The sequence below is a fragment of the Phascolarctos cinereus genome, unplaced genomic scaffold, assembly GCF_003287225.1.
Source record: "Phascolarctos cinereus isolate Bilbo 61053 unplaced genomic scaffold, phaCin_HiC Scaffold_2;HRSCAF=192, whole genome shotgun sequence".
NCBI lineage: Eukaryota > Metazoa > Chordata > Mammalia > Diprotodontia > Phascolarctidae > Phascolarctos > Phascolarctos cinereus.
Window position 1 is genome coordinate 270,459,423 of NW_027555625.1, and position 12,486 is coordinate 270,471,908.

The following is a 12,486-nucleotide window of genomic DNA, read 5'->3' on the forward strand; positions in this document are numbered from 1 at the left end:
CTCCAGCTCATTTTACAGATGAGGAAATGAGGGAGACAGGGTTAAGTGACTTGCCCAGGGTCACATAGCTAGTAAGTATCTGAGGCCAAATTTGAAGTCAGGAAGATGAGTCTCTAGACACTACTGTCCTTTCCTCTTAAATTCCTTAAATTTAACTGGACGAGTCATTGAAATAGAATGCTGAGGAAGGACTTAAGGCTACTACAATAACTACTTTTAATAGTTCAGATGATGAAAACACAGGCAGGGCAGGAATGGGGGGAGGGGGAATCTTACAACTTGCCCAAAGTTTCTCAACAATTTTTCTGTAGCCTTAAAGTGCTCTGAGGTTTTCCGTCCTCACCTGGTGGCAACTGATCCCACAAGGCTCCTCCTTTGAATGGCTGGGTAAGAAAGCCCTAGTGGTTTGATGACATTTGGGCAAAGATTCTATGCCTGGGCTTGGTTCCATTTTCTTGGGTCAGGATTGTGGGAAAACCTTCTGGAATCTGAGGGGGAGAGGGGGCTGGGTGGGATGGCTTGGCCTTTGGGAAAGTTATTCTGGCTGGCAGCAGTTCCAGATAAGTTTAGTGGATATTCTTATAGCCCTAGAGATTCCCCTCACTAGTCAGTTGCTTAGCTCTCCCTTCTCAGCTGTCCCTCCTATGTCGGCTCCCTCCCTCTACCCTGACAAAAGAATAAAGCCTACAGCTAACGTCTCCCTTACTGCAGGCTCCTTGAGCCCCCAGTGCACAGGCGTTCAGAAAGTCCACACCCCGGCAGTCTCATGGATTCTAGCCTTGACTCTGCCACGAATACAGTCTGCATTCATGGGCCCTCTGTCCCCTGGCAATCACTTTCTTTGTGTGGACAATGTGATATAATGAAAAGAACCCTGGAATTGGAATCAGGAGAGCCCTGGGCTCAGACGTGGGGCAACATATGGCTCTCATGGAAATCCATGTGAGAGAGAGGGAAGGAACCTTAGGGGATCATCTAGTCCATCCCCATATTTAACAAATGAGGAAACTGAGACCCAGAGACGTGAAAGGACTGACCTCAGGTTACACAAGGAGTAAAATAGAAGAGTTGGGATTTTAACTCAGTTCCTCTGATGCCTAATCCAGTATTCTTTATCCTAGACCCCATTGCCTCTCCTCTAAGATTGTAAAGTACTGAACTCACAGAGTGGTGAAGTTTAAGCCAGCTAATGGATGTAAAGTCCTTTGTAAGCTTTATAGAACTTTACAAAGGTTGTCAAAGATGATGATGATGGTGAGGAAGGGATTGGACTAATGACCTGTCAATGCTAAAATTTTGATTCAAAGAAGGTCTATACATTCCTTTGTCCCTAAACCTACAATAGGCTGACTTCATTCCTGAGGACACCATGGATGTTTGCAGTCTCTCTGTGATTTCACCACACACTGGCTTCCTAGAGAGCAGGAAGGTAGGTCTCCCTCCTTTATGTCTCTTCATGGAGTTGAATACAGGGCCAGGAGGTTCCTGCTGGGTTAGTGGGTAATCCCAGATCACACCTCTTCACCTGCTGTGAGCTCCCATCCTGTACCCTGGCTTCATCAGTCATAGAAAAGGAGCAAAGAAAACCCAAGGAAGACAAGAGACTCATTTTCTCTCTTTATTAGCATTTTTACTTTCTTGAAGCCTGATTATTTCAGACTTGGAGGATGAAAAACAAAAGGTAGCCTGGCCTCTGCCTCCAGTGGGAGCTCCTAAGATAAATGTTTGCGGGAGCCCTCTTTGAGGCCAGGGATGCAGTTCCAAGTATCAGACTACTCTTTCTCTGACCTTGGACTATCATGGCCTCTCCCCTCCCCAATCACCCTGCTCCCTCCTCCAGTCCTAACCTAACCCACACAACCACTCATTCATCACTTGGAACACTGCTCCTGGGTGCAGCAAACAGGATAGGCACGGCTCAGCAGGGTGGAAGGTGTTGTCCGGAGCCAAAATGTTTCTCCTGGGAAGACGGTGGCTTTCCTTGGCCCAAGTGCAGGGTACAGTCGATCTGGTCCCTCAGCACCTCCAGTTCTTCCTCCAACATCCGGGATGCACTTGGGACCCCTGAGACCAAGACGACAAAGTGGGGCCCTGGGGACAACCCTCCACTCACTCCCCCGTGTTCCTGAACACATCACCTGTCAGTGATCTCTGACCAATGACTTTCTGAGCTTTAAATTGGCTTTATCATCTAGGCCTACCTATCCCTGTTAGCTTCCTTTCACTACTTTCACCTGCCTACAGGCAGCTAGGTGACAGCGGATAGACCATTGATCTGAGTTCAAATCCTGTCTCACTTGTTAACTGTGTGACCCTGGGCAAGTCACTTTACCTCCATCTGCCTCTGTTTCCTTGACTGTAAAATGGGGATAATAATAGCATCTGCATTTCAGGGTTGTTGTGAAGATGAAATGAGACAATATTTGTAAAGCACCTGGCACATAGTAGGCATTTGATAAATGCTCATTTCTTTTTTTCTTTCTTTTCCTTCCTTCCTTCCTTCCTTCCTTCCTTCCTTCCTTCCTTCCTTCCTTCCTTCCTTCCTTCCTTCCTTCCTTCCTTCCTTCCATCTTTCCCTCCTTCCTTCCCTCCTTCCCTCCTTCCCTCCCTCCTTCCCTCCTTCCTTTCTTCTTTCCTTCCTTCCTTCCTTCCTTCCTTCCTTCCTTCCTTCCTTCCTTCCTTCCTTCCTTCCTTCCTTCCTTCCTTCCTTCCTTCCTTCCTACAGTGACTTCCTTCCACTGTTAATGCCTATGGTACCTGCCTATTTACTCTAAGGTAGCACCTAGTAGTGTGAGCCAGCTAGCTTTTAACATCCTTCTTTCTCCCTCACTAAACTATAAATATGTTAAAGGCAGGGACCATCTTTGCTGTATCTTTGGATTTCCCTCCAGGCCTTGCCCATAATAATTACTTAGTATTTCTGTTCAGGGATTGATAATAAAGTACCCACCATGTCAGACACTGGAGATGCAAAGATAAAAAAATCACATTAGTGTTATCAAGTAGCTTTCAGTCTGATGCTGGAAATTGAGCACATATACACAAGTGCACACTTATACATATATATATTATGTATAAACTGTCAATTAGAAAATGAGTGTATAAGAAAAGTATGAAGTACTATGAGATAAGCATGAGCGGCCCAGTGAGTCCTTGGTTGCTGCTGCATGCTCTCAGGTCTGAGATTTCCCTCTCCTCAACGGTCCCATCTCTCACCTCCTGGCCTCCAAGGTGTGCTGCAGGGACCCTGGGGTAGAGGTGGTGCTGAGGGCATGACTTGGCTTGCTCTTCCAGAGGTTTCCTCTTTTGCCAACGTCTCTGCCAAGAAGTGAGCCCAGGCCCATTCACTGCTTTTCCTGGGGGAGGGTGGTGGGTGAGTAAGTGGCGCTATGTCCCCAGCATCCTCCTTTCCTTTCCCTGCCCCATGTTGTGGAGCCCTCACTTACCTTTTCACAGGGTGCTCCTTGAGGTTAGGGCCTGGTGGTGGGGCAATGGTTTGGGTCTGGACCTGAGGGCTGGAAACCTCCATCTTCCATGGGGTCTTGGTTTGGGCACCAAATACATGCAGTGGAGGCAGCTCTGAAAAAATCTGGGAGGGCAGATATCCTGGAAGGAGTGAGCCTTCTCTCCTCTGGAAAGATGATTGGTCAATTAGCATTTTCCCTTCCAGCTCCTCTTCCTCATTCTTCTTTCAGAATCCCCAGATATACTAGGCACTGTGGTAGAAAAGATACTGGACCAAGACTCTTTCTAGTCCCTCTTCTGTGGGCAAAGCACAGAAGCCTATGGGTAGCTAGCACTTAGAAAATATTTATTGAATATTGAATTTCACTCACTTATTGTATGACCTTGGGCAAATCATAACTTCTGAGGATCTCAGTTCCTTAATCTATAAAATGTTGATGATGTCTGCCCTGTTGATCTCACATTGTTGGTTGAGAATCAAGATGAAACAATATAGACTGATCGAATGTTAAAGTTGGCAGGGAAATGAGAGAATATGTAATCTAACTTCTTCATTTAAGGTTGTATAAAGAAAACTCATTGACTAGATCGTATTTATCACTGAAAATATTAGTACATAAAAGATACAAGCCTTTGAAAAAGAACAAATAGAATATAATGTTGTTTTGGCTAAAATACTAAATGCTATATTTGGAGGGGGGAAATTCAGTATTAATTCCTTTTCTTTACTTCATTTCACAATCAAAAAATCATTTCAAATTCATAATGAAAAAGACAACAAAAGGAATACAGGAAAAGTTATTGTTGATTCCAAAATAAAATTCCTATCTTACAGAAAAAAAATTGTGAAAAGTAGTAGCAGCAGCTTTTAGGAAAACCTACAGGAAAATTAGTATAAAATATATGGATTTCATTTGATTTGTGAATTTAGTTATAGTAGTAGGTTTAGGAAAGAGACAAATTATGCTCCTTAATGACAACATAAATATCAAATCAGTAAAAAAAAAAAAAGAAGTCAAGTCTAACTACTATAACACAAAAATAGATGGATAACACTCTCCTATAAAAAGAAAGGTATGGAATAATGTGAAAATACATGGGAAGGTTAAGATTAAAAGGGTTGATTAAATAAACCATCCAATATCCATTTTTTGGGGAAAAAAACTAGAATAGAAACATATCTGATCTCTGCTACTGATAGAGTCCAAAACCAGAGGCACTAAGAGAATATTACGACACACTAATAGAATAATAAGCTACAAATTTTACAATACTAAAATTGCATGTACTGACTAACACAGCAATTAAGTTCATAAAAGAAAAGCTAATAACATTACAAGAAAAAATTTGGGCATACTCAGCCTAATGGAATTAATTAGTTCTTTGAAAATATATTAGACATAGCATAATTTTGTTTAATATAAGGCAGTTAGTTCTACAGGAACAATATTATGAATGCTGTAAAGTATTATAAATTGATAACTAACTGAAGGTTACCCATTGTAGTGGAGTTTGGTTATGTTGTATAAATGATGCTATTGTAAAATTATATTGGTCAGGGAAAATGTATTTAGGGTCTTTAGGAAATCCTAACACTCCCGCATTATCCAGAATATAATAAATTTAGCAAAATGTACACATCGTAACTTTTAATAGTTCAGTGAACAAAGTATAGTCAAAATATCTTCTTAGAACTCAATGGAAAAAGCAGGGAATAGACATTTTTTCCCCAAGGACACATGGAGCTCTCATATAAATCGATCATATACTCAGACACTAAGAAAACCTTAACATATTGCATTTCTGTCTTGCTGCATTTAACATTGTTTGGCCACAGTATAACAAAACTAGAAATATCAATTTCCCCAAAGGTGCAGTTTACATGGATTTAAAAAAAATAATTAAACAATAATTGAGTCAAAGTAAAACCAATCCCTTTGGTGCTACTGGAGAGGAGTCCATGTTGGAGTGGGGGCTGGGGGTTAGGGCAAGCACAGCCAACTCAAAGAATTGGGAGGAACCTTAGAGATTGAATTAAACTCATATCTGAACAGGAATTTTATATATAATACACTTGGTAAGTGGTCATCCAGACTCTAGTTGAAGATATACAGTGATGGGGACCCCACTATCCTCTGAAGCAGATAATAGTTTTTAAGGAAGGATGTCAGGATAAAAATCCCTAGCAATTAGAGCCATCCAAATGTGGCGTGAAGAACTAAACTCAATTGACTAGATGTCATTTGAACAGAAATCTGTGAGACTATCAACTCTTCATTCTGGATGTGAAGTATTCTCTATTAATGGAATTGAAGAGTTCTTTAACTTTGGTGGCTGCCATTTCATCCCATCGATTCCTATTGAGTGTGCAGCCCACAGAACATCTGGCAGAAGCATTACCTGCCCCTGTTGCAAGAGTTAACTGGCCAATAAGTTCAAAATATAATGTTCTGAAGCAACAGATTGGTTTATTTCATGAATAAAAGGCCCTACACAATAGAGAATGTCATGTTCTGGGTTGTGGTCTCCTTACAAAAGAGAGATGCAGAGTTCAGGGACTAGATAGAAATGGGTCAGTCTCCATGGATCAACACAGCAAACCCACCTGAGAAATTTTCTGGTCAGCTCACTGAACTCTCTGGCTTTCTAGATTAGACCAGTTTATTTGTGAACCTAAATCTAGACTGTTCCAGTCCAAACTGACCAGGGTGGCTTTTTGAGCCTTCTGCCTTCAGTGCTGGTATGGCCTACTTCCTTTTTGGGAACACCATACCTTACAGAAGACAGCCCCTTGCTAGGTCATTTGACTACTTGTGTGGCAATTCCACTAGACCTTTCAAAACTATGGCTAGGGAAGAAATTCTTTTTTAGGCAATTGGGGTTAAGTGACTTGCCCAGGGTCACACATAGTAAGTGTCAAGTGTTTGATCTGAGGCCAGATTTGAACTCAGGTCCTCCTGACTTCAGGGCCGGCGCTCTATCCACTGTGCCACCTAGCTGCCCCTAGAGAAGAAATTCTTAATCAAACAAGGGATAAAGGAGATCCTAAAAGAGAAAGCAATTTTGGCTACATGAAATTAAAAAATGTTTGCATGAACAAAATCAATGCAGCTAGAAAGACAAGAAGGTAAACAATTAATTAAAGAGGTTTTTTGCATCAGATATCTCTAATAAAAGTCTGACATTTAAGGTATATAGGGAATTAATACAAATGTATCATGAACAAGAACCGTTCTCAATAGACAAGTGGTCAAAGGAAATGAACAAATAATTTTCAAAGGGGAAAAGATATATTATTAACAACCATAATCCTAATCACCCAAATCACTATTAAGAGAAATGCACATCAAGGCAGCTCTGAAGTCTCACTTCTCATCCAGGAAATTAGTAAAAACTACAAGGCAATTTAAGCTGGTCAAAATGATGATTTTATGTCACACCTCAAGAGACCTGCCCTATAGCTTCTTGCTTCTTTTTTAACTTAATTGGAATTTCAATCCTGCCTACCTTAAGGATTTGCCTTCTTGTTAATCTATCTTGATCTGCACTGGCCCCTCATACAAGTCCCATTTTCCAACTGGCAGGTACAGAGCCTCACAGATGGGCTTATGGGACAGTCATAGAAATTCTCAAAGCATGAGCAAGAACAATGTGTTTTTTAACATTATTCATCTTGTTCAAGTAGGATTGATTATGTTCAATTAGAGAATTCAAGGTAATCAACCCAAATTGAGACAATGTGTTAAAAGATAACAACTCACATTTATATAGTGCTTAAGGTCTGCAGTGCTTTCCTTCTGATTTGCCTGTGAGATAAATAATACCAAAAAAAAAATCATTCCCATCCTGTGGATGAGAAATCTAAGAGGTTAAGCAATCCATTTATGCATAATCATCCAGCTAGTAGAAGGGGTAGGATGCAAACTCAGTCTCCTCACTTCAAATCCAACACTGTCCACCATGTTGCCTCTGAGATGTCAAACCACAAAAGTCCTCTATGCCATTTTATGGTACAAATGAGAGATGGAACAATGAATAAAACGCACCATTGACAATAAATGCAAGAAAACAAATTATTTACCAAGATACACATGAGATTTTTTTTAAAGAAAATTACAAAACCTTCATAGGAGAAATAAGAGAATGTAACAAGCAGAAACATTTTTCCTGCATTGATATAAGGATAAATGACTAATAAACATATTAATACCCCCCCAAATTAATCTACAGACTAAGTTCAGTACCAAAATATCTTTTTATAGAACTGGAAAAAATAAAGTGTATTTGGATAAACAGATGGATAAGAATTTAAAGAGTCTTTGGAAAGACTTTTCATCCCCTCTTCAGCAGCTTTTCATCCCCTCTAAATTTGACTAGACAGTAATTATCAATATTTCTTCTACTGGTTGAAAAAGTGTGAAGTGTGTGTGTGTGTGTGTGTGTGTGTGTGTGTGTGAAAGAGAGAGAGAGAGAGACAGACAGACAGAGATAGAGATAGAGAGACAAATAGAGAGACAGACAGAGACAGACACAGAGACAGAGAGAGACAGAGACAGAGAGAGATAAAGAGATCGAGAGGGAGAGAGGGAGACAGAGATAGAAAGATGGAGAATCAGTGGAACAGAAGGATCCTAGAAATAGAATTGAATATATACCAAAAGTTAGTGTATGATAAACCTATAAACAAAACAGGAAAAGAACATTCTAATATATGCTTTGGGGAAAACTGGATTACAATATGACACTTCATTTCCTCACAAGTCTTTGGCTCTTTTTTCTTCTCTATATATTTTCCTTTGGCAATTTCATGATCTCCTAAGGTTTCGTTATACATCTATGCAGAAGGAATTCCAAATTTATCTCCCCACCCTTGATTTCTCCTTGGAGCTCTGGTCCATACCTTCAGCTATTGGCTGGACATCATCAGTAACCTCACAAAGTCGATATGTTCCACATGGAATTTGTCTTCCCCTTGCCCAAATTTCTCTGTGAAGCTTTGTTCTTTCTGTTGATTCTGTTGTTTTGTCCCAGTTACCAAGGTCTAAAACTTTGGCATCATCTTTGAACCTTCCCTTTCTGCCTCAAATCTTTGCGTGCAAATCAGTTGCCAAGTTCTTTTGATTCTATGTATGCAATCCAATAACCATGGCCTCTTTTACACTTATATTTGCTAGTAGCCTGGTCCAGGACCTCATCATCTATTACTTCGATGCTGTAATTATCTCCTTCCTGGTCATTCTGCCTCCAATATCTTTCCTTCTCCAATCCATCCATCACACAATTACTAAATTCTTACTGATGCTCAGATATAGCCAGGTAATTTCCCTCCTTAAGAATCTTCTGTGGTACATTATTGTCAAAGGGTAAAGTACAAACCCCTTAGACATGGGAATTAAAGCTCTCTACAATCTGAATCCAAATGACCTTTCCAATCTTATTTCATACTACTTGCCTTTATTCACTCTAAGGTTTTCTCTGATCATATCTTTCCCTCTTCTATTTCTATGTATTTACCTAGACTTCCTGGTATGCCTGAAATGAACTCCCTTCAAAACTACACAAGTTGAAATTGTCTGCCTTTAAGGATCATCTCAAGTGCTGTATTCTCCATGAGACTTCCTAACTCCTCCTCAGTTGTCAGTACTCTCTCTGCCTCAGATACCTGCCTCTTAGCTGTGTGACCCTGTGTAAGTCAATCTCCCAAGGTGGATTAAGTCCTTCCTGTGTAAAATAAGCAGGTTAGACTAGATTGCTTCTGGGTATCTTCTATATCTAAATCTATGAGTCAATCACCTGGATTTCTTCTTTTCTTTTATCACTTTCAACTTTATCTCATTATCATTTGTATGTGTGTAATATACTCCTGATCAAATTGTAAGCTTTTTGAGGCCAGGGCCATGTCATATTTTATCCTTGGATCCTCCAAACACAGTGCTTCATACATTTTGGGTGTTTAATTGATGCTTATTGAATTGAATGCTTTACATCTCATACAACAATCACCTACAAATGGAGTAATGAGAAACTGGAAAAAAGATGAAAAAAGTTAGGAGACAACGGAATAACATTTGTGACAAATATGATGGGCAGAAAAATTTTAGTCCCTGGAAGAATGAAATTATGATGGTCCAAATAAATAGATTTGATTACATAAAAATAAAAAATCTGTACAACAAAAAATAAAATTATAAAAAGTAACTGATTTTGATAACATCATACCTGAAAGGCTTCTTACAGAAGGTGAAATTTTAGCTGAGATTTGAAGGAAGCCAGAGGGTAGAGGTGAGAAAGAAGAGAATTCCAGGTATGAGGGACAAGTGAAAACACATGGAGTGGGAAATGGAGAGTCTTATGTGAGTGCCAGTAAGGAGACCAGAATCACTGATTGCAGAGTATGCAGAAGTGAGTAAAATGTAATAAGATCGGAAAGGTAGGAAGGGGATAGATTATGAAGGGCTTTAAACACCAAATGGAGGATTTTATGACTGATCTTGGAGGCATTAGGGAGCCACTGGAGTTTATTGAAAAGGGGAATGACAGAGTCAGACCTGAGTTTTAGGAAGATCGTTTCACAGACCTAAATAATTAGAGAAATAGTAATTGTTTGTGGATAGACTAAACTAATATAATAAAAATAAGAATATTGCCTAAATCAATTTACTTATTCAGTGCCATACTGAAGTACCAAAGGATTATTTTAGAGAGATAGCAAAATGATAACTAAATTCAGCTAGAGGAACAAAAAGTCAAGAATCTCAAACAAAAAAATGAAAGAAATTGAAAGTGAGGAGGCATAGTAGCACCATATCTCAAACCATACTTCAAAACAATAGTCATCAAAACAATGTGGTACTGGTTAAGAAATAGAGAAGCTGACCAGTGGAATAGATTAGGAACACAACATATGTAAATGAATGAACCTAGTAGCCTGGTATTTGATAAACTCAAAGACCCTAGCTACTAGGGTAATGGCTCAGTATTTGACAAAAATTGCTGTAAAACTGGGAATTTATTCGGTAAAAATTAAATTTAGATCCACATCTCATACCACATACAAAGCTCCAAATGGATATATAACTTAAATATAAAAAGTTATACTATAAACAAATTAGAGGAGCAGGAAAGAAGTTACTTTTTGGATCTATGGCTGATGGAAGAGTTCATGAACAAATAACAGAAAGAGGATCACAGAAGATAGTTTTGATTACATAAAATTAAAATGTCTTTGTACAAACAAAGCTAATGAATCTAGATGAGAAAGGAAAACAGTTAATAGTGGAAAATATTTGTAGCATGTTTCTCTGATAAAGATTTCATAACCATAACATATTCACACATACTCATATAATATTTGTATGGATATATTATGGATATAAATCTTTATCAGAGAAATATGCTGCCAATATTTCCCCCAATTAGCACATACAATACTTGTGTGCATATGGAATGGATTCAAATTTATAAGAATAAGAGCCATTTAATGATAAAAAGGATATGAATGGTTAATTCTCAAAGGAAGAAATCCAAAATATCTATAGACATATAAAAAACCTTATGAATCACTAGTAATTATAGAAATGCAAAAAAACCCCAAACCAAAACCCATCTCTGAGATCCTACCTCATACCCATCAGATTAACAGAATTACCAAAAAAAAATTATAAATATTGAAGGACCTCCAAAAAAACAAGGACGTTGGTGCACTATTGGTGAAGCTGTGAATTGGAGCAGCTGCTCTGGAAAGCAAATTGGAACTATGCTCCAGATCCATATATCTTGCTAAGAGAGGAAAGCAAAGCTGGGAAGGCTATACACACATAAACATAGTTCAAATAGAGAAATCAACAAATGTAGCAGAAGGGGCTGGAAAAGGAAAAATGGAAAAAAATAATGTAAAATCTTTTTTTTTATATTTAGTTTTGACTGCTGTTTCATGTTGAGAAAGAGAAAAAGGGAAAGAAGGAAAAACCAATGCATTAGAAACCAAAAGCCCAAGAAATGAAACAATCAATCCTATTAAGGGCCTGCTCTGTGCTGGACATTGGTAGTCACTGGAAATACAAAGACAAAATAGTCCCTACCCTCAAGGAACTTATGTTGTATTAGGGAAAATAACATGTTCATAAATAAGTATAAAAAAAGATACACAAAATAAATCATAAGGTAAATTTTTGGAGAAAGAACTGAATTGGACTAAACCAAAAAAAGTTTCATGTAGTTTCATGTAACTTGAGTTGAAGGGAATAAGAGATTCTCAAAGACAGATATGAGGTGGGACTGCTTCAAGGCATGGTGTAGGAGATGGAGCATCATTTGAGGAAAAAGCATCCCAAGCCAGATTAACAAAATGGAAAACAGAGAACCTTGAACAACCTGATCTCAGAAAAAGAAATTTAATAAACTATAATTAAATTCCTAAAGGGAAGAGGGAAATGGCATAGATATATTTACAAGTGTATTCAATGATAGATATAAGGAAAAAAATGAATTCGGTGATATAGAAACTCAACAAAAATTGAGAAAGCAGGGACCTGATCAAACTTCTATGAGACAAATATGATGCTGATACTCAAATCGTGAGGCAATAAAACAGAATCATTGAATTGAAAAGTAAAAGAAAAACTGCAGAAAAAAAGAAAAAAGAGTATGACATTTCCATAAATCAGTAAAGAGAGATAAACATATATTTGGTTAGCAAATGGAAGAGATTGACAATAAGGTCTGTTATTTACTTGTATAAAAGTAAAAAAATTTTGTAATAAAGAATATTTAAGTAGAACAACTATTTAGGGGGCATGGTGGGCAGGACTGGAAATCTTTGTGGTAAATACCAGATAAAGACCTGACATCTAGTAGCTAAAAAGAAATAAAAATAAAAGTTTGCCAGGGCAACATTCAGTCCTCAATGAATATGTTTACCAAAAAAGAAAATACAAATATTAAATAATCACAAGGACAGCTTCCAGGTCACAGAAGCAACAAGATGGTGGACTAGGCATTTTATTTGATACCCATGACCTG

The 12,486-nt window shown here is 38.4% G+C and overlaps 1 protein-coding gene across 4 annotated transcripts in view; it reads right to left on the reverse strand.

The window, feature by feature from the left end:
- Positions 1–1,604: 1,604 nt before the first annotated feature.
- Positions 1,605–12,486, reverse strand: part of KIF12 (kinesin family member 12) — a 33,053-nt gene continuing 22,171 nt past the window's right edge. For 2 of the 4 annotated variants that reach the window (XM_020965778.2, XM_020965775.2), the window contains exons 17-20: positions 7,227–7,271; positions 3,447–3,631; positions 3,217–3,356; positions 1,605–2,064 (exon numbers count right to left, since the gene is read on the reverse strand). In XM_020965778.2, the coding sequence (XP_020821437.1) occupies positions 1,919–2,064; positions 3,217–3,356; positions 3,447–3,631; positions 7,227–7,271 (516 nt within the window). In that variant the 3' untranslated portion in view covers positions 1,605–1,918. The remainder of the gene's footprint in view (positions 2,065–3,216; positions 3,357–3,446; positions 3,632–7,226; positions 7,272–12,486) is intronic. The other 2 variants (XM_078150046.1, XM_020965779.2) reach the window with 1 other exon arrangement.